This window comes from Clupea harengus, chromosome 15 (assembly GCF_900700415.2).
Source record: "Clupea harengus chromosome 15, Ch_v2.0.2, whole genome shotgun sequence".
NCBI classification, from domain to species: Eukaryota; Metazoa; Chordata; class Actinopteri; order Clupeiformes; family Clupeidae; genus Clupea; species Clupea harengus.
In genome coordinates this window covers 23,687,760-23,711,508 of record NC_045166.1, presented here as the reverse complement: position 1 = coordinate 23,711,508, position 23,749 = coordinate 23,687,760, and the positions used below count along the sequence as shown (strand labels likewise).

General features: G+C 43.3%; 1 protein-coding gene and 1 long non-coding RNA gene across 5 annotated transcripts in view; one reads left to right on the top strand and one right to left on the bottom strand.

Annotated features, from left to right (window-relative positions):
• ift172 (intraflagellar transport 172) overlaps positions 1–23,749 on the top strand; it is a 59,317-nt gene that overhangs the window by 4,413 nt on the left and 31,155 nt on the right. Inside the window, exons 1-16 of one of the 2 annotated variants that reach the window (XM_031581943.2) lie at positions 7,669–8,875; positions 15,732–15,875; positions 16,115–16,227; positions 16,339–16,378; positions 16,587–16,652; positions 16,765–16,844; positions 16,949–17,036; positions 17,536–17,750; positions 18,065–18,188; positions 18,569–18,664; positions 18,821–18,982; positions 19,682–19,735; positions 19,984–20,087; positions 20,517–20,602; positions 22,334–22,446; positions 22,852–23,019. In XM_031581943.2, coding sequence (XP_031437803.1) covers positions 15,756–15,875; positions 16,115–16,227; positions 16,339–16,378; positions 16,587–16,652; positions 16,765–16,844; positions 16,949–17,036; positions 17,536–17,750; positions 18,065–18,188; positions 18,569–18,664; positions 18,821–18,982; positions 19,682–19,735; positions 19,984–20,087; positions 20,517–20,602; positions 22,334–22,446; positions 22,852–23,019 — 1,629 coding nt within the window. In that variant the 5' untranslated portion in view covers positions 7,669–8,875; positions 15,732–15,755. Of the gene's footprint in view, positions 1–7,668; positions 8,876–15,731; positions 15,876–16,114; positions 16,228–16,338; positions 16,379–16,586; positions 16,653–16,764; positions 16,845–16,948; positions 17,037–17,535; positions 17,751–18,064; positions 18,189–18,568; positions 18,665–18,820; positions 18,983–19,681; positions 19,736–19,983; positions 20,088–20,516; positions 20,603–22,333; positions 22,447–22,851; positions 23,020–23,749 lie in introns of those variants that run through there. The other variant, XM_031581942.2, reaches the window with a different exon arrangement.
• Positions 2,120–5,509, bottom strand: LOC116223834. 3 transcript variants are annotated; one of them, XR_006152840.1, is made up of 3 exons: positions 2,578–5,509; positions 2,408–2,494; positions 2,120–2,318 (listed from the first exon to the last, which is right to left on the bottom strand). It is a non-coding gene; the product is annotated as an uncharacterized LOC116223834 (long non-coding RNA). The 3 variants fall into 3 exon arrangements; XR_006152839.1 differs by having other exon boundaries at positions 2,120–2,494; positions 2,578–2,661; positions 2,751–5,509; XR_004165290.1 differs by having other exon boundaries at positions 2,120–2,494.

The following is a 23,749-nucleotide window of genomic DNA, read 5'->3' as shown; positions in this document are numbered from 1 at the left end:
GTCCACCTGATCCAAAATATTGTTCAGCTCGGCCGTGACCTCCTCTTTACCTCCTTTCTGCGTTATTGTTGGATCTAAAGATCAACATATGAAAGAGGGATCAATATGGTATTGGTTAAATCTAGGAGTATGCTAGGAGTATGGCCCTCATACTCACTCATAGCAGAATCCCCGTTATCCAGCATGGTCCTGAGTGCTTCTGCCACATCCCCTACCAGTCCCTCTACCTCTTTGGACAGATCTGCATCAAAGATATGCCACTCAGTTTATTAAAACAATACTGGAAAGCGTATTGAAATGTTGGGACATCTGTGTTAGATTTATACTCACTTAGAACTGGGTCCACCTGATCCAGGGCGTTCTGAATTACAGGGTTTATGACCACAGTCCCATCCTTGTTCTCTCCCTTCAGCTCAGTTTTCCGATCTACAGCACAGAGATATATCCCAGGCAGTTTATTCAAACAATACTGGAAAACATACCGTAATTTCCGGACTATTGAGCGCACCTGAATATAAGCCTCACCCATTGAATTTTGAAAAAATAATTATTTTTAACATAAATAAGCCGCACATGTCTATAAGCCGCAGGTGCCTACCGGTACATTGAAACAAATGAACTTTACACAGGCTAAAATGAATATCAAAAGTAATACAATAGTGATGCATATTATTAGTTTAGCCAGTTACGATAAGTGCACTGTTGCTTTAAGAGAGCACAGTTGCAAGAGTCAATCAGAAGCTAGAACGTTAGATTGAAGACAGCGAGATAGAAGAAAGACGCTAGTTTGAAACCAGTGAGCTAAAGAACTTGAAAAGACCGGATTTGTCAATCTGAAGACGCATACTGTGAATCACAGCCTTTATGGCTTCCTTATCTTTCTCTCTTTCCATATCTATAGTGTCAAACAAGCATGGTATTTAATTACAAGCCATCTAAATGCAAAACATAAAACAAAATATATATTAAGAGTTCAACAGAGTGCTCTGGTATAGATTACAAGTATTTCTCTGAGGTGCTTTACAATAAATACAGTAACATTTTGTTTATACACACGTGTAAGGTGACTGAGATGGCCTAAGTGACTTGCAGTCGAATAAAGTGATTAGTGTATTATCTTACACAATGAAATTCTACGTTTAGTGCATGTCTGTGTTTAATGTTTTGATGGCCGTGGGGAAAAAACTGTCCTTTAGACACCTTTAGAGGACCTGCACTGTATGCCCGAGGGCCTAGATGAGATGAGTTTTAAAATGTACACTTATTTTGTACTCAAGTATGAAGATTTATGAAAGTGCTTCGTCAGCAGCAGTAAGGCATGGCACCTCTGAAATGAGCTCTGCTCATACTCACCTGAAAAAGCATCAATCTGATGACGCATACTGTGAATCATAGCCTTTATAGCTTCCTTATCTTTCTCTCTGTCCTGCTCTCTTTCCATATCTATAGTGTCAAACAAGCATGGTATTTTATTACAAGCAATCTAAAAGCAAAACAAATCTGCAAATGAGTGACATCACGTCCTCTACTCACCCTGTGAGGGTTCCTGGTTGGTTTTCTCGGCTGCTAGTGCCACATCCAAAGCCACTATTTTGTTCTTTTTTTCCTCCTCCTTTCTAGTGGTGCTTTGGGATCTCACGGTCAAAGATTCACTCGTCGTACTCTGGGCTGTTGCTTTATCTGTTTGGATGTAATTTTGCCAGTTAAAATGTACACTTATTTTGTACTCAAGCAGCAGTAATGGATGGCACAGCTGAAATGAGCTCTGCTCATACTCACCTGGAAAAGCATCAATCTGTTGACGAATACTTTTAATCACAGCCTTTATGACTTCCTTATCCTCTCTTTCCAGATCTATAGTGTAGATAGGGTTGTTAAAAAACAGTGAGGAAGAGCTTGGTTGAATCTAGAAGTAGCTTATGTGTTTGATCCTCACTTGACATATCTGCAAATGAGTGACATCACGTCCTCTACTTACCCTGTGAGGGTTCCTGGTTCTTTTGGTTGGTTTTGTCAGTCTGTTTGTTCTTTTTGTCCTCTTCCTTTCTAGAGGTGCTTTGGAGACTCCCTGTAATGGTCACACACTCATCGTTGGTCTTCTGAGCAGTGTCTTCGCCTGTTAATGTAATGTTATTATTGGAAATGCACAGATATCTTATGTTGCATGAAAGTGGTTCATCAGCATCAGTAAGGGATGGCACAGGCACAGCCACATGTATACTCACTTGAAGTAGCATCACCCTTATCAAGAATGCTGTTAAGCACAGCCTTTATGTCCTGCTCTATTTCCTTCTCTTTGTCCTGCTCCGTTTCCAGATCTGAAGTATGAAGTCAGCAAGGTGGTTCATTGCAAGCACTACTGGCAAGCTTGTTGAAATATCTACATCATTTTTGGCCTTATACTCACTTTGAGTCCTGTAGTCCACCTGATCCAAAATATTGTTCAGCTCGGCCGTGACCTCCTCTTTACCTCCTTTCTGCGTTATTGTTGGATCTAAAGATCAACATATGAAAGAGGGATCAATATGGGATTGGTTAAATCTAGGAGTATGCTAGGAGTATGGCCCTCATACTCACTCATAGCAGAATCCCCGTTATCCAGCATGGTCCTGAGTGCTTCTGCCACGTCCCCTACCGGTCCCTCTACCTCTTTGGACAGATCTGCATCAAAGATATGCCACTCAGTTTATTAAAACAATACTGGAAAGCGTATTGAAATGTTGGGACATCTGTGTTAGACTTATACTCACTTAGAACTGGGTCCACCTGATCCAGGGCGTTCTGAATTACAGGGTTTATGACCACAGTCCCATCCTTGTTCTCTCCCTTCAGCTCAGTTTTCCGATCTACAGCACAGAGATATCCCAGGCAGTTTATTCAAGCAATACTGGAAAACATAATCAAATGTTGGAGTGTCTGTTTTAAGATCATACTCACTTGCAGAAGTGTCCACCTCATCCAGAAGGTCATTCAGCAGGGCCTGGACTTCAAGTGACCCCTGGTCTGGTACACTTTCCTGCTCTGTTTTCGGATCTACAGCACAGATATTCATGGAGGATTATTCAGATAATATTAGAAAAAGGGCATCCAAATATGGGAATATATGCTTAGAGTTATACACACCTGCAAAAGTATCCATCTCAACTGGAAGGTCATTCAGTAGGGCCTGGACTTCAGTGGTCTGCTGGTCTGTTCTGGCATACTCTGTTTTCTGATCATCCAAATCATCCAGATGTCCATCTTTCCCTTCTTTCTTTCCCTTCTCAGTGTTATTGCTGTTGGTCGTTACCGACGGGTCCACTTCTGTTACCATAGAGACCTTGGTGGCCCCAGATGATACTCCTAGTTCCTTTAGTGCCATCCCCAGGTCAACTCTCCTGAATTCCTTTATGAGGAGTTTCCTGAGTTCCCTCTTCAGCTTTTTCTTGCTTTTTTTTGTTTTGCCGTCATCATTGAGTGGAACTCCCAAAACTTCCAGTTCTCTTTGCAAGTCTTCAACTTTGTATTTTCGGAGGGCACGTCGTCTCGATTCATCAATATCCTTTTCCTGCTTGGCTGCTCTGCAGCAGCACAAGCACATAAAAAATGCCAAAAATCCCATTAGCTCATCAAATATCAACCACTTTCTAGGCTGACTCAGTAAACACTGAAGTAGAATTCCAACATGCATTGGAGTTATGCATTGACTTTCTGTGACATCATCATGTTGCCTGGTCACCTTTATGACTTAACTAGTATTTTGAAGTTTGATGAATGGTTACTGTTCCTAGGTGAATACATCATTCAGTGGAATGTTCACGAGATTCCATTAATGTGCATTAGAATAGAATATAAATAGAATATATAATTGGAAATGCACAGATATTTTATGTTTGATTGTTTCTCCTTTGTACGTCGCTTTGGATAAAAGCGTCTGCTAAATGACTAAAATGTACAGCCACATGTATGTACAGCCACATACTTGAAGTAGCATCGACCTGAACAAGAATGCTGTTAAGCACAGCATTATATCCTGCTCTATTTCCTTCTCTTTGTCCTGCTCTGTTTCCAGATCTGAAGTATAAATTAAGCAAGGTGATTCGTTGTAAGCACTACTGTTAGCTAGCTTGTTAAAATATCTACATGTGTTTTTGGTCTGATACCCGCTTTGAGTCCTGTAGTCCTGTAGAGACCTGATCCAAAATATCGTTCAGCACAGCGGCCACCTCAGTGGTAACATCCTCTTTTCCTCCTTCCGGCTTTGTTGTTGGATCTAAGATAAAAATATGAAAGAGGGATCAATATGGGATTGGTTAAATCTAGGAGTATGTGCTTGGCCAAACAATACTAGAAAACATTCAAGTTTAGGAATGTCTGTTTTGAGCTTATACTCACTTGCGGAAGTGTCAGCCTCATGCAGAAGGTCATTCAGCAGGGCCTGGGCTTCAGGTGACCCCTGGTCTGGTACACTTTCCTGCTTTGTTTTCTGATCTACAGCACAGATATTCATGGAGGATTATTCAGATAATACTAGAAAAGGGCATCCCAATATGGGAATACATGCTTAGGGCTTATACTCACCTGCAGAAGTATCCACCTCAACTGGAAGGTCATTCAGTAGGGCCTGGACTTCAGTGGTCTGCTGGTCTGTTCTGGCATGCTCTGTTTTCTGATCATCCAAATCATCCAGACGCCCATCTTTGCTTTCTTTCTTTCCCTTCTCAGTGTCATTGCCGTTGAGCTTTACCACCGGGTCCACTTCCGTTGCCATAGGGACCTTAGTGGCCCCAGTAGATACGTCTGGTTCCTTTCGTGCCATCCCCAGCTCATCTCTCCTGAGATCCTTTATGAGGAGTTTTCTGAATTCCCTCTTCAGCTTTTTCTTGTTTTTCGCCGTCATCACTGAGTGGAACTCGCAAAGCATCCAGTTTTCCTTGCAAGGCTTTAACTTTGTATTTTCAGAGGGAACGTCATCTCGATTCATCAATAAACTTTTCCTGCAAGCAGAAAGCAAGCTTGTAGAATACATAACTTAACATAATGAGTGTGTCTGGGGTCTGGTTCAAGGTGTAAGGTGAGGCATGTTAGGAAGGGGAACAGTATGCAGTCTACCTCGATATGAAATGTGTGAAGTTCTGCAGAGAGGAAAGGTCTGGCTGACTATTTTAATGTTAATGATCGTTTGTTCCTCACTTCACATTTTTTCATGACATATATGCAAATGAGTGACACCACGTCCTCTACTTACCCTGTGAGGGTTCCTGGTCCTTCTGGTCGATTTTCTGCCTCAGTCACATCCAAAGACACTTGTTCGTTCTTTTTGTCTTCTTCCTTCCGAGTGGTGCTTTGGAGACTCCCTGTTATGACATTCTTGTAGATGAGGAATTCACATCAGTTGCAACGACTGAGAAAGTATATGAAAAACACCAATATACTTAACTAGCATAATCCAGTTAGCTAGGTTCCTAGCTAGACAGGGAACTATCTCGTCATTTCAACGATCGTTTAGTATTTAAAATATATAGTATATATATATATATATATATATATATTTCGGAGCCATAACCTTACCTAAGTGGATCTTTGATAAAACACCTGAATATGTTCCTATTCATATTTAGCTGACGCCGGCTGACAATAATTCATCACTGTAATGTTTACAGTGCGTACAACATTATGGTATGTTTCCGTCACCAGCGCGACAGTGACAGTTAGACACACACGATGCAGAACCCGCGAAGTTGATTAACTATAAGGCTGTGCGCATGTCATCTCTCAGAGTACTTTCAGTAAACGTTATCATTTGCTCAACAACCGTGCCCGCCTTGTTTGTCAAGTAAAAGAGAACATTACATTGGTGATGAAGGTTAAAAAAAGAAGAAGAAGACGACGACTACATGCAAAAAGAGAGAGAAAGAGAGAAGACTGCACCTGACGACATGCTAAGCTGGGAGGGACCACATGTGGACAATGCAACAGGCTGCTCCCACAATGTCTCTTACAAACTACCTTGCTCTGTCAGCTTTCGATACAGCAACGGATTCAACCTCGGTGGGACCACGCTTGTGCAGAGGTTTGAGAACTATATTACTGCCATGAACATTACTGGAGATGCGAGGCAAAAAGCATTACTGCTGCAATTAGCAGGGGAGCTCGTGCATGACATTTATGACACGCTAGCAGCAGAGGCAGACACACATGCGGACGTTAAGCAGAAGTTACGAACATACTTTTAACCTAAAAAGACCGTTCAGTACCAACTATACATATTTAAAAAAGCAGTGCAACAGCCAGGTGAAAGCGAGGCAGTGCAGAAGCCAAAAGTAGCCTGGAAAGGACGACGAACTAAAATCTAGAGACACTGGTAAACAACGCAAAGCTCACAAGAAAGTGTACAACATCACCAGCACGACAGGTATAGACAACACACAAGGCTCCAGTAGCAACAACAATGCTATACAGCCACAGGTATGAATTTGAGTAGTTGTGTCAAGATATCACCTGTGATCGATTCTGGGGCTGTGTTCATTATTACCTGTCCTCAGTACACTAAGACCACGCCCTCAGCTCATTCCAGCCAACATGAAAATGTGACCTTATGGCTTCGCCAACCCCCTACCAATAGCAGGAGCATTCATATGCAACACAGAGGTGAAAAAGGAGATAACTATAAGCAACTTCTATGTGATGAAGGGTGATGGCTGCTCTCTGCTAGGCTACAAGACCGCTAAGGAGCTGGGTCACATGAAAATATTCAACTGTGTGTCCTCTTCAAGTAAACGAATGTCAGCGGATGAGTTAGTAGACAGTTACCCAGACCTGTTCCACGGCATGGGCAAGTTAAAAAAACGTTCAAGTCAAACTTCACATTAACACAGACATCCAGCCCATCTGTTTGCCTCACAGGCCAGTTCCATTTCACATCCGACAAAAAGTCGAGAAGGAGCCGAAGAGGCTAGAGGGCGATGACATAATTGAGATGGCGACAGGCCCCACGCCATAAGTCTCCCCCATCGTGACCCCTCCAAAGCCAAAAGATCCAGATAAGGTGAGGGTTTGCGTTGACATGGGACAATCTAACACCGCCATCCAATGGGAATGCCACATTACCCACACTATTGATGATGTCATACATGAACTAAACATAGCCACAGTATTCTACAAACTCAACCTGACGTTTGGATATCACCAGCTGGAGCTACAGCCTGAAAGCAGGTACATCACAACTTTCACCTTGTACTTGGGTTTGAGGCTTTACAAGTGTTTAAACTTTGGGATATCCTCTGCAGCAGAAGTGTTCCAGAAGCTTCCGGAGCTTGCTTGGGGTGGCCAATTACTTCTCCCACTTTATGAAAGAGCTAACCAGGAAGAACACAGTATGGCACTGGGGCCCAGAAGAAGCCAATGCGCTACAGCCACTTAAAGATAACCTGACCAGCAACACAGTCATGTGATACCTCGACCCAGGTGAAGAGAGACCTTGTGATGGGTGCCAGCCCAGTTTGCCATTTTCTACCAAAAGAACAAAGAAGGGGAGATGTGCACCATAACATACACCAGTCGTGCACTTAGTGATGTAGAAAGAAGTTACTCACAAACCGAACAATAAGCACTGGTCATTGTGTGTAGTTGTGAACACCTCCACTTCTGCCTCTACGGCAACTCTTTCACTCTAATTACAGACCGCAAAGCACTCAAGGCGATCTGGAACAACCCCTGTTCAAAACCACCCGCTAAGATTGAGAGATGGGGACTGAGTACAGGAAGGGAGCTGAAAAGTAGCCGGTTAGGTTATCTCGTCGCCCAGATCTGACGCAGACAAGTGAAAACACAAGAGTGGTGAAGATAGTAGAGGAGTATGTTTACTTTGTGGCACAACACGCCACACCCAAAGCAATGACTAGCACTTCATGTGCAAGCTAGGAAAAGCCATCCACGTAGCAGAGACAGAGAGCATCCCCTTGGAAACAGCGTCAACACGTTTCCCTGTGAGTATTGATCTACACCACACAGCACCACTGAATCATCACCTGCAGAACTGATGTTCCAGTGCAAAATCTTCAAGATTCTCAATACTCTCAACTATTGAAAGCAAAATGAATATCAAGATCAGAGAGCGAGACCATGCAAAAGCAAACATGAAGATTAACTCAGACACACCAAAGGACCCAAGGTAACTTTCCAGAGGGAATCGGCAGCGCCCATCATACCTCAACGACTATGAGTCACTCTACCCATCCTTAACACTGTTTACACTGAGTAAATTGATAAGATTAGTTGAATGTCTGAAAATGACTGTTCTGTCTTCAAAACTGTTTATTTTGAGTCGTATACCAATGAATGTATTTTAATGACTTTTCCAAACTGCTTATATAACACACCAATGAATGCATTTTACTGTGCTATCATCAAGACTGCTTGCACTAAATGCACCACTGAATCGGTTTGACCGACTGTGAACGTTCCTACTCAAGACTAAAACAGTGATATTTGAATTGCACATTTACATTCAGAAGGAAGTGTGTATCATTGAGTTATGCTTGAGGCAACTTTGTACAGTAGAAAGCCAGCAAATCAGTTATGGATAATGTAAGTTAATGTATAGTTAGCTCTCTCTCCGTCTCTATTGCCTCTGCTGTTCTGATAGGCAGGTCTGTATTATTTTCTCTCCATCTCTATTGCTTCTGCTGTTCTGATAGGCAGGCATGTGATCCACTATCTCTCTCTCTGTCTGTTGTGTCTGCTCTGCTGATAGGCAGGCCTGTGTTCCACCCTCTGTTTTTTGCTTTGGCTGTAGTGATAGACAGTCTGTTCCTGTCTACTTCTTCTTCTCTGGCCATAGGCAGGCCTGTCTTCTGCTGTCTTTGTCTCTCCTTCCCCTCTGCTGTATGGATGGGTAGGCCTGTTTTCCACTCTCTTTCTCGTTAACTACTCTGCTGTGTTGTTGTTGTCACTTGATCAGCCATTTTGACCTCTCCTCGTCCTTTTCTTTCCCCTGCCTCTTTTTCCTCTCCTGGTCCCTGCTTTGTTTTCTGATCTACAGCACAGATTTTCATGGAGGATTATTCAGATAATACTAGAAAAGGGCATCCAAATATGGGAATATATGCCCAGGGTTTATACTCACCTGCAGAAGTATCCACCTCAACTGGAAGGTCATTCAGCAGGGCCTGGACTTGTCTGCTGGTCTGTTTTGGCATGCTCTGTTTTCTGATCTAACAAATCATCCAGACGCCCATCTTTGCCTTCTTTCTTTCCCTTCTCAGTGTCATTGCCGTTGATCTTTACCCCTGGGTTCACTTCTGTTGCCATAGGGACCTTAGTGTCCTAACTGGCACTTCGACTAGTGCGTAACTTGCAATTACAGCAGTTACATTTCTGCACTTCTTTTTCTTTTTTTTTTTATTTCATTTTGTTATATTTCTTATGTAAAGTAGTATTTATTGTTACACCAGGTTCTATTGCTCGTAGCTTGAATATTCTCTCCCTTGTACGTCGCTTTGGACAAAAGCGTCTGTTAAATGACTAAATGTAAATCTAAATGTTAGTGGCCCCAGTAGACACTTCTGGTTCCTTTAGTACCTTCCTTAGGTCAACTCTCCTGAGTTCCTGTATGAGAAGTTTTCTGAGCTCCCTCTCCAGCTTTTTCTTGCTTTTCCGTTTACATATATTATACTTATTTAGAAGAGCAGTGCAACAGCCAGGTGAAAACTTTAACACGTACTGCACTAGATTGCGCATGCTGCAAAGCATTGTGTGTTCGCTGATGTTTGTGCACTTGGAAACTACCCTAGCGTACTCACTACCTGGCTAAGCATAAGACTGTTTTACCTAAGCCATAAAGTACATGTATTTGATTTGTTTTGTTCACTGAACGTGACTCTTGGGACATCTTTTCATTATTATTTGGTAGTTGGCTTCGCCACACCATACAATGGTTATGGTTAGTTATGCTTCCCAGAGACATAGGGTCTTGCATGCATTACTAACTATTTCAGTCTTCTAACTTGGCATCGTAATCACAGATTACACATACATTAGCCTTGACGTACACACAGACACACGTATGTTCACTAATGTGCACACACATGCACGTGGGACTACGGTGACCGAACAAAGGAACACACGCATACATTCTTTCTGGTGCGCACCCAGCGCAAAAGCTTTCGTGCACACACACACCCTCTATTTCACACACACACAGTCCCCTTTACCCATTAGTTACATATCATGTGTTTTATTTCTGATCATTTTGTGAATAAATGCTTTGATTCTATACGCTGGTCTATTTAATGTTGCACAATAATGAATGCTGCCAACCTCTTCTATTTACAACTCCTAAGACTTTTAACCTTTACTCACTATCAATAAGGTAACTTTGGTTGTAGTTATTCATTTAATTATTATTCAATGGCCTGTTACCCATTGTACCTACACTGATGTGAATAAGAAACTCAAAGTGCAGCTGATTCAAAGCTGCACTTCATCAAGGCCAGGTAGACGAGTGCTCAGGGAGCCTGACACTAGCCTGGACGATGAACACTGGAGATCATCAGAACTGTCCGAGCAACAAGCAGCGGGCATGGAACGGGGTGTAGCTGCTTCAGTGAATGCGGAGCGTCAGAAGCATCATGTGAATGACCATGTGAATGCATACAAATGGCACAAATGAAATGTGTCCACAGACATAGGCTGTACAGTATGATCATTTATTTATTGACCCTTAAGAACACTAAGTTGCAGAAACAATGCTGCCTCAATAGGCTATTGGCCTAAGCAATAGTGGCCAGTATAGGCCTACTTAAACTGAACTTTTCCACTGAATCTTTAAATAGTAAGATTAAAACAAAGTAGAAATGTAAAAATGTTGTGAAAATCTTTCTGTGACATTTAGTCCAGTGCTTCTGTGGCTTTCCGTGGTTCTTTAATGTCTTTAATGTGTGTTTTTTCAATGTTTGTCCACATATTAAAGCAATAATGATAAAAAAAAAAAAATACATTTCTTTATGGCCACATATTAAAATAAGAAAATTAAGACACTTTTCAGTCCTTATGTGGCTGGGCATATTTTTCTGAAGATTGAATCTTTTCCAACAGTCGACGATTACTCATCAAGTAGGCATGAAAGTCCTTGCAGGTCATGTGTTTGAAATTGTACTGGGTGCACAAAATCCCCTTCAGTGAATCAACAGACAAGCAATTCCTCTCCTTGGACCATTGGGCTTGCATCAGTGAAAAACTTTGCTCGACATTTGCATTGTGAGCAGGTATGGCAAAAATAAACTGTGCCATCTTAAGCAGCTCTGAATGAAAATCATCACTTTTGGATCTTTCAAAGAATTTGGTCCACCTCTGGTGTGCTTGTAGATCACTGAAATCTCCATCCCTGTTACTCTTCTCAATGAATTTCTTTAGATTGGTGACCTGATCAAAGCACTTTACATCATCAATTTCCACCCCCTTTTCAGCTAGGTGCCTGATACAACCCTCTACATCATTCCAGTGAGGCATCTCACTCAGATCCATCCACATGAAAGTGGAGAACTCCTCCATGGGCGCCATCCATCTCTCCAGATAACCAAGACACACACTGTACAGGCCCTGTACTTCAGCACTGAAATGGTCACACCTTTGACCAAATCCATCCTTCTGCTTTTGTGCCAGCATACCCTTGACTTTAAGAGGCATGAAGTTGTTTATCTTGCGTTCATGAAGCATGGTGTGGACCTTGTCTAGAATCTTCTTTACTTCCACAACTGAATTGTTCTCCCTCTCCATCTCCTGAATGTGCGACTGAAATACACACCTGAGTGAAAGCATTTGGCAGAGGTAAATCTCACTGAACTCATCTTCAAAAAACTTCCTGATCAGCATGGGTGGATTTTCCTGTGACAAAAGGAAAGCTTTCAAAGCTGGATACATCTGTAGCAATCTCTCAATTCCTGGGAATATTGACAGCCATCGTGTCTTGCTGTGAGAGAGGAGAGATTTGTATGCAACATCAGCAAACTCACAGTACTCCTTCAGACTCTCTGTGCGCACAGTGTGGATGTGGAAGTGTTGATACATTTTGAAGATGATGTTCTCAATGTCAACATCCAGTGTGTCTGCTCCTTGGTGAACACAATTGTTCAGTATGTGTGCTGGACAGCCCACGCCAATAAGAGACTTGTTCTGTAAGGACTTTTTTAAGTTTGCAAAAACATTCCTCCCTTCCTCATGACGCCGGATTCCCCCAACGTTTGTATTGCAGTTGTCACCTGTAAATGCAATACATTTCGAAGCTATCCCTTTCTTTTCCAGTGTTTCTTTGATGTATTGTGTAATAGTGTCAGCTGATTCATTTGGGGTGCTTTTCATTTCCAGTAATTTACTTTGCAGACCACCATTCTTCCAATCAAAATACTGAATGAGCAGAGGGAATATTTTCACAGCTCCACGATTGCTGCCATCAGTAGACACGCCACAGTATGGAATTTCTTCAAGTGCTTCCAGAGCAACTTCAACAGAATGTGGGGCTATCACGGCATTAACAATTGCTTCTGTCTTAGTGTGAGCACTTGGAGCCGTCACAGAATCTGTGAAAACCTTTCTCAGTACACCAGATGTGCAGTCCATTGATCGGTAGCTGTTGTGATGCGTTATTGAATGAAAAGCAAGGGTACCCTCTGCAGCCGTAGTAGTGTCCGTTTTACTCACAAAATACTCTGCCACTTCACTCGATGAGCTCTCTCCCCTTGCTGCAGCCATAGTAGTGGTTTCTGTTTCACTCACAAAATACTCTATCACTTCACACTTCACTCCCCTTGCTGCATCCATAGTAGCAGTGTCTGTTTTAATCACAAAATACTCTGCCACTTCACTCGATGAGCTCTTTCCACTTGCTGCAGTTTTATGTTTTACAGAATTCACGTGAGCTTCCAGATCGCAGGCACCTTTATTTGCCACTGACACGTAAGTGCCTGCTCTGCATGTCATGCACTCAGCTTCCCATGCATCACGGCCGAGGCGACAACATGGGTATTTTTCTTTTAGTTTGTCCGTGAATTTACATTTACGTTTCGGCATGGCTGCAGATGCCGGGCGCCAGGTGCTGTTGTAAACAAAGGAATAGTGGAGACGGCACGGTGCTCAGTGTTGCCAGATTGGAAATGTCGAAATATCGTACCAAAGGCTCAAAATGATCGTATTTGGAGGATAATTATCGTACCTGGCAACACTGGTGCTGTTTGAAGAGAGAAGGTGGTGGGGATGGCGTAATAACTACTTTGTCCAGGACGATTTTGGAATCCCTGCCGGACGCATTTTTTAGGTCTCAAAAAGAGGACATATCCGGGCAAAGCGGACGTCCGGTCAACCTAATGTTTACGACAGCAGTGCGACAGTGACGGACGCGTGGCTGCAAGACACACATGGGGCGGAACATAGACATAGTATACATGTATATGGGGCGGAACCCATGAAGTTGAGGAACTCTCTGAGTCCTTTCAGTAAACGTCATCACTTGCTCAACAACCGTGCCCGCCTTGTTTGTCAAGTAAAAGAATATTACAATCACCTAACGTTAAAAGCTGGTTCTAACGATATTCCTGTTGACTGTTAACTTAGCTAACTAATCAACTCTCCTCAATGATGCTAGCTGACGTTACTTAGCTAGCTAGCATAGCTCACTCAAAATTGTCCACAATGTTACCTAACAAGCTATAACGTTGCTGGTTACGTTTACATTTCTCGCTGGTGTAGAGCATTATTTCTGTTGCCATGCAAGCACTGGCATTTCCTTTAAACATATTGTTTTCCTTTGCAGCCTTACTACAATACTTTTACCAGAGTATGGCGAGTTGCTCCTATTACAGCAGTTAACCTCAAACCAGGCAAACAACTAAAACTATTTGGGAACACTGAGAACGAGGACACTGATTAAATGTATTTCCAGAATTCCCTTACTGTATACTGTTATTAACAAGAAAGAAACACAGATTCAAAGTAATAGGCAATAGACTTTGATATATGTATTTGCTCATACATTTTATTTCATAATTGTTATAGGAGGGATGGCAGAGCTCAAATAATAAATCAAAGAGAAATGTCTGATGATGAATACTGTTAGTCATTTTCATTTAGTCATTTAGCAGACGCTTTTATCCAAAGCGACTTACATATGTGCATCTTACAATGTATACACATTTTACATTTACACTGATGGCACACTGCACATCAGGAGCAATTAGGGGTTCAGTGTCTTGCTCAAGGACGCTTCGACAGGGAATCGAACTAGCAACCTTCTGATTACTAACCGACTTCTCTACCTCCTGTACCACTGTCGCCCTGGTTAAGCACAGCCTTTATGGCTTCCTTACCCTTCTCTCTGCCCTTCTCTCTTTCCAGATCTATAGTGTAAAATAAGCATAGTATTTTATTACAAGCAATACTGGAAAGCTCAATGAAATGTGTACATCCTTTGTCATTATACTCACTTTGAGTCCTGTAGTCCACCTGGTCCAAAATATTGTTCAGGACAGCGGTCACCTCAGTGGTAACCTCCTCTTTTCCTCCTTGCTGCGTTATTGTTGGATCTAAAGGTCAACATACGAAAGAGGGATCAATATGGGATTGGTTGAATCTAGGAGAATGTGTTTGGCCCTTATACTTTATACCTTATACCTCATACTTGACTCACTTAGAGCTGGGTCCACCTGATCCGGAGCGTCCTGAAGCACAGCGTTTATGACCACAGTCCCATTCTTGTTCTTTCATTTCAGCTCAGTTTTCCGATCTACAGCACAGAGATATCCCAGGCAGTTTATTCAAGCAATACTGGAAAACATATTCAAATGTTGTAGTGTCTGTTTTAAGATCATACTCACTTGCAGAAGTGTCAGCCTCATCCAGAAGGTCAATCAGCAGGGCCTGGACTTCAAGTGACCCCTGGTCTGGTACACTTTCCTGCTCTGTTTTCTGATCTACAGCACAGATATTCATGGAGAATTATTCAGATTATACTAGAAAAGGGCATGGGAATATATGCTTGGAGCTTATACTCACCTGCAGATTGATTCACCTCCTTCAGCAGGGCCTGGACTTCAGTTGTCTGATGGTCTGTTCTGGCATGCTCTGTTTTCTGATCTAACAAATCATCCAGATGTACATCTTTGCCTTCTTTCTTTCCCTTCTCAGTGTCATTGCCGTTGATCTTTACCACCGGGTCCACTTCCGTTGCCATAGGGACCTTAGTGGCCCCAGTAGACACTTCTGGTTCCTTTAGTGCCATCCCCAGGTCATCTCCTGAGTTCCTTTATGAGTTTTCTGAGTTCCCTCTTCAGCTTTTTCGGTCATCACTGAGTGGAACTCCCAAAACGTCCAGTTCTCTTTGCAAGTCTTCAACTTTGTATTTTCGGAGGGCACGTCGTCGCGATTCATCAATATCCATTTCCTGCTCGGCTGCTCTGCAGCAGCACAAGCACATCGAAAATGCCAAAAATCCCATTAGCTCATGAGCACCTTAAATATCAACCACTTTCTAGGCTGACTCAGTACAGAGTGAAGTAGAATTCCAACATGGAGTTATGCATTGAGGTTCTGGTTGGCTGGTTACCTTCATGACTTAGCTAGTGTTTTGAAGTTCTATGCATGGTTACTGTTACCAGGTGAATGCATCATTCCAACATTGATGAAGATTTTACAGATGGGATTAGGTTACTGCTAATTTTGAAAAATATTGTTCCGCTCAAACCTTTGGTGTATCTTCACAGGATGGAGCGGCAAAAGTCACATGCATGGCATGGGCCCCCAACAGTGCAAGGTTTGCTGTATGCACTGTGGATAGAGTGGTTCTGTTATATGACGAACAAGGAGAGAGAAGAGACAAGTTCTCCACTAAACCTGCAGACCCAAAGGTTCGTAGTCGTCTGTCAGCAGGTTCCCTTATTCCGTCTGTTTTCAAGTGTCTAATCTTTAACTCCATTGGATGCGAGATGATACTTAATTGTCAAATCAATGTATTCCTGAATTGTTCATCAGAATGATACCCTTGTATGTTGGATGTATCATTAAAAACCTGTGACCAGATTTGCTCATTTGGGCAAGCCTGAATCAAGTAGGAAAGCGTTTGAATCCACTTCATTTAATCTTGCAGTATGGGAAGAAAAGTTATACCGTCAAGGCCTTGGCATTTTCACCAGATTCCACTAAAATTGCCATTGCCCAGACCGATGACATCATCTATGTGTATAAAATTGGAGAGGAATGGTGAGTGTCGCTCCTTTATTGCTTGTTACTTCCTAGAATATGTTGAAATAATGCAAAAGATATTACAAACAGCACGATTTGCAATACTTTTGCAATACCTTTTCTTTCTAGGGGTGACAAAAAAGTAATTTCCAACAAGTTCGTGCAGACGGTATGTATCTGCTAAAATGATGCTTATGTTCAAGATAATTTGTAAATCTCACTTTAGTTTACTCAAGCATTTTTTACCACACAGAAAGTATACAATTATGGGCACCATGATGCATGTAAATACAAATAAAAACAATGATGCAACCCTTCAGAATGATTAGTAGCCTGTACATTATATTATTTTTGTTGATGACTGTTTTGTGTTGCAGAGTGCCCTCACCTGTTTGATTTGGCCGGCCGATCATGCTATTGTTTTTGGATTGGCAGAAGGAAAGGTAGTGTACATGTCTCTGAAGTTCAGACACTCATACTGTCTCTGTGTCGTATTTTCACACTGTGTATTTAACACTGCACTGCACAACATGTCTCTGCCTTGCTCCCCCGCAGGTCCGGATAGCCAATACCAAAACTAACAAGTCGTCCACAGTCTATGCCACAGAGTCCTACGTCGTTTCATTGACATCAAAGTATGTTTGCATTTATATGCGAAATGTTATTCTACCCTATTGACGCCTCTAAACACAGTTGTCAATAGAGAGTGCGCCTTTTCACAACGTCCCTCCTCTTTCAGTGTGTCTGCGAAAGGAATCATGTCGGGCCACGCAGACGGGACAGTGGTGCGCTACTTCTTTGATGACGAAGGCTCAGGAGAGTCTCAGGTATTGTTTTTTTTTGGCATACACTTCTTACACCCAGGAGACTTTCTCCTTGTCTGGTGAAACCCTGGGGCTCATTGCGCAGGGCATGGTGCAAGCTCTCCCGAACTATTGGTTCACGTCCCAGGGGTTGCAAATGTGTCCGCCTTTGCTCCTCTGTAAATCTCAGGATGGGCCTGACATTTGCCACTGTCCAGGCCATCTCTTCTGTATGTGGAATAATGTTTTAAGGTTTATGGACAAAGTTAATGCAATAGGCACCGTAGGGGAAGCCTAGAATAGGATCGTTAATAGATCGTTAAACTGTAGACACGTGAAGAGAGGAATGCACCTAATTGCTCCTGATGTGCAGTGTGCCATCAGTGTAAATGTAAAATGTGTTTACATTTTAAGTCGCACATATGGAAGTCGCTTTGGATAAAAGCGTCTGCTAAATGACTAAATGTAAATGTAAATGTGTGGTAGGACAACAAAGCATTCTCTTCTTCTCTGCACTCACTAGGGCAAGATCTTCACACACTCCTGCCCTCCGTATGCTCTTGCCTGGGGCGCCAACAGCATCATTGCAGGGGGATGCGATAAAAAGATTGTGGCCTACGGGAAGGAGGGCCACGTCCTGCAGACGTTTGACTACAGCAGAGACCGCTCAGAGAAGGAGTTCACTGTGGCCGCCACAGGCCCCAGTGGTCAGTCTGTTGTGTTGGGAAGCTATGACAGGTGAGCATCCACAGGCTGGCCTCACAGTTATGCCTGAAGAGATGTTTTCATGTAGGAAGAAACACAGATAATCTGTTTATGTTATGATTAGAGTTTTGGTGTACAGGTCTAACTGTCAAGTACACTTTGAGAATCAGTCTTCAAGGATTCAAAGATGCTAGTTCCAGTTTTAAAGAAAGGCTATGAGTTTTGGTAGAAGACTTACACTCTAGCTTCAGACTGAAGAGAAGTTTTGGCTTCACCACCAAATGTTGTTGATAACTGTCAGTTACTGTGGTTTCCCCTGTGTACACCTGTGTTGTGTTTCTTGTCAGATTAAGGGTTTTCAACTGGAGCCCTCGTCGGGGCACTTGGGATGAAGCTTCCCCCAAAGAGATCCCCAACCTGTACACCATCACAGCCCTGGCCTGGAAGAAAGACGGCTCCCGCCTCTGTGCAGTCAGTATCTTAACTATTATAATATATATATATATATTTATATAAAATTAACTTCCGGCGCCGACGCGAGTGGCAGCCTTTCCAAGTTTACCTAAATTTCCCTCGGGATTAATAAAGTATCCATCTATCTATCTATCTATCTTGTATCATTCAAGCTCAATACCTCAGTGATGGCAATGGAGGGAGACAGTAAACTATAGACAGTGTCTGGTTCTCGCTATAATTTTTATTGCTCTGACATTTTTAGTAGGTTTAGTAGTTTTTAGTTGTTTACATTTTTTTGCTGCAATGCCCTCAAATCCAAGAGTAATTCACAGCACTCAAAAGCTTCTGAAAGTCTTTCACACTGCCGCTGTGTTTTGTCATTTTGTGCCTCCCAGGGTACGCTGTGCGGGGGTGTGGAGCAGTTTGACTGCTGCTTGCGGAGAAGCATCTACAAGAACAAATTCGAGATGACTTACGTGGGGCTGAGTCAGGCAAGTCAGGGACCCCCCCCCCCCCATCAGAACACATCAAAGTGCTGACTCATGCTGAGTCAGCTTCCACCCCAGTGACCTCTGAGCTCCTGTAATGTGGTCATGTGTGTGTGTGTGTGTGTGTGTGTGTGTGTGTGTGTGTTTGTGTTCCGACAGGTGATCGTGAAGAACCTGTCCACAGGAACGCGAGTGGTGCTGAAGTCTCATTACGGCTACGAGATCGACGAGGTCAAGATCCTGGGGAAGGACCGCTTCCTGGTGGGGCACACCAGCAACACACTGCTGCTAGGCGACCTGATCTCCAACAAGCTGAGCGAGGTACGGGGTCCATTAAAGATGCCACCAGAAGCAGGGACATGATTCACTCAGAAAGGTGGACAGTTGCATAGGGGGAATGACAAGCCAAATCTACAATGGATGCAGCTATGATTGGCAGTAGCTTTAGCTGAAGGACAGAACTCCTTCACACCTTTTTGCCCTCTGGGCCAATGTCCCCACTTTCCCCATGTTAAGTATTTCCTTGAAAGTTCACATGTCTTTTCCCGCAAAGAAAAACTTGAACTCTACTGAACTTGAAATTTCCTGCAAATAATTTTCTTCGACAGCCAGCCTCTTTTTGTGAAAATCCCACATCCAATCCTCCTTGGTGAAGGAGGTAAGAGGTTGAGTGTTTTTTTTGTTCTTTTTTCCTTTTTCGGGAGGTGCCACACTCGCAAATTGCCCATCAGAAGTTTGCCCATCTCTGCCGTAGAAGCATGTTCTAATTAAAAAGTTCAAGGGCTGTCACGGCGCGGCTGGCTAATCCATGTTTAATGGAGGGTCCTCCATCGCTCCCTCAGTGAGCCTGAGTGCCGCTCTCTCTGACAGACACGATAAAAGTGGGAGGCCTGGGTTGAAGTGACAGCTTCTCTGTGTGTGTGTGTGCAATTGTATGTGACATTGTAAAGTCTTACGGTGTGCCTCATGGTAACCAATAACAAATGATAGAAAGAAGTTTATCATCTTGTGCATTTTCAGGTGGCTTGGCAAGGATCAGGGGGAAACGAGAAGTTCTTCTTTGAAAATGAAACGGTACCCTACCTGTGATGTTTGCTATTTTATGAGCCACATATGTTATGAAATCCATAGATTTGTGTTAATATGCAGGGTGAAATGACATATACAATTAAATGAACTTACTGCACACATTTACTTTGTCTACTAATCAAAACGATTGATTAGTAGTACAAGGAGGTATAACAACACCTTCATTTCACATGTCAATTACTCAAATTGAGATCATCTCTGATAGGAGCTAAAGCGCATCTGTTTGTGTGCAGGTCTGTATGATTTTCAATGCTGGAGAGCTGACCCTTGTGGAGTATGGCAACAATGAGGTTCTGGGGTCTGTCAGGACAGAGTTTATGAACCCACATCTGATCAGGTACATTTCCAACATACATACACAAAAGTGTGTGTGTGTGTGTGTGTGTGTGTGGGTGTGTGTGAGGGAGTGAGTAAAAATAATATTTTGCCCATTATCTGTAGTCATGTCATAAACTATAACTTTGTAAGGTAAATGTCATGTCATGTCTAATGTCTACCACTAGGTGATGCTCTTGATCCATAATTCTCACTCTCCCATTTGTCAGTCTCTAATATGTGAGCATGGTCTAAAATGAAGGGCAGGTGTTTTGCATACAGCTGTCATGTCAGCTCTTTTGGCATGCTTCGTTTAGTCATTACAAATCAATATTAATGTATTCAGCCTGTCAAGACAGACAGATCAACAGAAAGAGAGAGATAGAGAATAGTGTTCTCTCCTCCAGTGCCGTCAGTGTTTACACACACACACACACATTTGTCTCGGCAGCGTCCGCCTGAACGAGAGGAAGCAGAGAGGGGTGGAGGACAACAAGAAGCTGGCCTATTTGATTGACATCAAAACCATCGCCATTGGTGAGTTCCTCTCCAAGGACTGGCGTTATATGTGAGAACACAGAGGGGCCCTACCCACACCAACCCCTACTCCACCTCCACCCTACCCTGGCCTTACAGTAGTGTATGGCCAGTGCTATGTGCCGCCTTCACTTCAGCACCTTTTATTCATTCAGCTATTTATGGAGGGTGAAATAGTGTTTCAGATTGCCAGCCATGTACTGACAGCGGTGGTACAGGAGATTGATAAGATCCTGTCAAGTTATGGGAGTTGTGACTAAAAGATTGTGAATATTTAAGTCTGATAATCCCGGAAACTGAACTGAAAACATGGCGAGGCTGCCAAGTCTTTGAGCCAAGGGGAAGAGAGATGTCAGTGTTTTTCGAGACGGAGAGAGATCTGTCTTTAACGCCTCATAAATCTGTGATGTAACCGATGTGCAGAGTTTTTATCCCAACCTGCACCAAGTTGCCCGCACCAACCACCATCTCCTTGATTCGACATGGAGCGAGTTGTTCTCCTTACAGAGAGATACATAGTCAGGGGCAAAGGGTGGTGGGGGTGGGGGTGGGGGTGGGGTGGGGGTGTGTGGCATAGAATGAGAGGCACCAAAGTACACAGCCACTGACAGCACATAGAGGTGTACTGTAAGAGGTGTATTGAGCACCACCACCCCCCCCCCCCCCTCAGTGAGGCGGTGACCCCACGCAGGAGTGGTGGAGCATTGGAGCCTTGGAGCGGCCTGGCCCCCTGAGCACCATCTGCCACCCAACTCCATCCACTTCCTGTGCTAATTAAGTCCAGGCATGTCCTTCTGTCCACCCCTCTCTCTCCCTGTCTCTTTCTCTTTCACTTTCAGACACTCTTTTTATTTTGTATTTTTTTATGGTGAAGGCAGTGAAAATGAAAAAAATGCTTTCATCCAATTTATTTACCTGCTGACTGACAGGTGTGTGTGTGTGTGTGTGTGTGTGTGTGTGTGTGTGTTTATGTGTTTATGTGCGTGTATGTGTTTGTAGTGTGGAAGTGTGTGTGTGTATTTTCTTGCCCTCCCCGTCACTGTGTACTCAGAATCAGCTCGGAAAGTGTAAATTGGTATCTTTTTTGTCGACATTTATTTTTTTATTATAGATTTTTCTTTCTCAACCCCCCCGTTCTCTGTTTCTCTCATTTTTTCCATTGTTTTGTTTTTATTTCTGAATTCCTTCTACTGACTGCAGAAGACAAGCTGTGCTGTGCTTTGAAAGAGATTCATGAGAAAATCATAGATTTGCTTTTACCGAATACATATAGACATTTAGGCCAATTTGAATGGAAATGCCTCAATTTGTCAGCCATATTTATGGTCCTGGTTCTTCCTCCTCCCCTACAGTCTGGTAGTTATGCAGCACACACATCCCGGCTGAAATAAGGGCTCATTTTGCAAACCCTCTGAATTCAAAGTATCCCTCTGCTCTACGCCCGGAGATCCCTTTGGCATCAGTCATGTGAAATAATAGACATTTTAAGAACATTTGTAATGCTGGGTCAAACCCATCTTTGTCAAATGCAAACCCCATACCTATTAACCAGACATATGGGCCCCCCCCCCCCCCCCCACACACACACTCTCTCTCTCTCTCTCTCTCTCTCTCTCTCTCTCTCTCTCTCTCTCTCTGCCCCTATTTTCCCTCCATCTCTTCATCTCTTGCTCTCTTTTTCTCACGCACCCGTATACACATGCACCACTCACCACTCTCTCCCTCTCTCAGTGGATCTGGCTGCTGGGTATAACCTGGGCACTGTGAACCACGACTCGAAGGTGGATTGGCTGGAGATGAATGAGACTGGCCGTAAGCTGCTCTTCAGGGACAAGAAACTGCGGGTGAGGACTCCCAGCTGGTCACCAGCTCCATGAAAGGGCTTAGAAGTTTGCTCTTATATCAAATTAACACAATGACATTCTAGCTCTTGCTAGTAAACTGCTAGTGTTGGAGTTTTGACCACATACAGATATCATTCACCTTCAGAAATCCATAAATTGGCCACAGTAAATGATGCAGAGCATCTGGAGATACGGCTGGTGGTCCATGTCATGTAATAAGAAGAGGCTATAGTTGCCTCAGACCACCCCTCATGTGTGCTTATGTGTCTGTGGACTGAAGCATCCATGGCTGTGCTGTAGAATAACTGTTACTGAGCTCTAACATTAACCCCCATCCTGTCAAAGGCTCAAGTCTTAATAGGGACATTCATTATGCCCCCCCCCCCCCCCGTCTCTCCCCTACAGTTGCATCTGTACGACATTGAGAGCCGGGAGAAAACCACGGTGCTGAGCTTCTGCTCCTATGTGCAGTGGGTGCCGGGCAGCGACGTGGTGGTGGCCCAGAACAGGAATAGCCTGTGTGTGTGGTACAACATCGACAGCTCCGAGAGAGTCACCATGTTCCCCCTCAGGGTAAGTGGGAGGACAGACACACGCATGCACGCACGCACGCATAGGCAGACACAGAGACACACACCCACGCACACACTATAGGCTGATATTTGGACAGATTCCCAAATATCAACTGTCCAACATGTCCCTAATTGGCCTTTCCCTGTGAGACCTGACTGCGAGCCTCACTTGACCGCCGTCTTTTCTCCTTCATACGGGCTGCTGACTCCTCTCCTCTCTTCCCTCCTCCTCTTCCATTCTCCTCCCTTTTTGTGTCCTCTCCTCATCTATATTCCTTTACTCCTCTCCTCTCCATTTTCATCCTCTCCTTTGCCTTGTCTTTCCTACTCCACCACTCCCTAGCTGCGTTCCGATCGCCTAGTGGTTCCCTGCGAAGCGTACTGCACAGGGTTTTCAGCCACATTAAGTAAGATTACAAACTGTAGGGAGCAAAAAGGCTCAGTTCAAAGGGAACTGTGAACTGTGTAGGGAATAACTGAAAAACGCCAGATGTTGACAATGAAGATTAACGAGTCGTATCAGTCATTGCGTACATCTTGTAAATGAATCAAATCATATTTATCAAGTAGTAACGTTCATTTCAAAATATTCGTTTTTGTTGTTTCGTTATTTTATTTCAGTGCTGTAAAATGTCCACAATAGCAGCAGTAGGCATCCGAGGTGTTTACGTTACGTTATGTTACCAATGTAACGCAACTAGGCAGTGATGGTTGCATTGGTGATGTTGTAG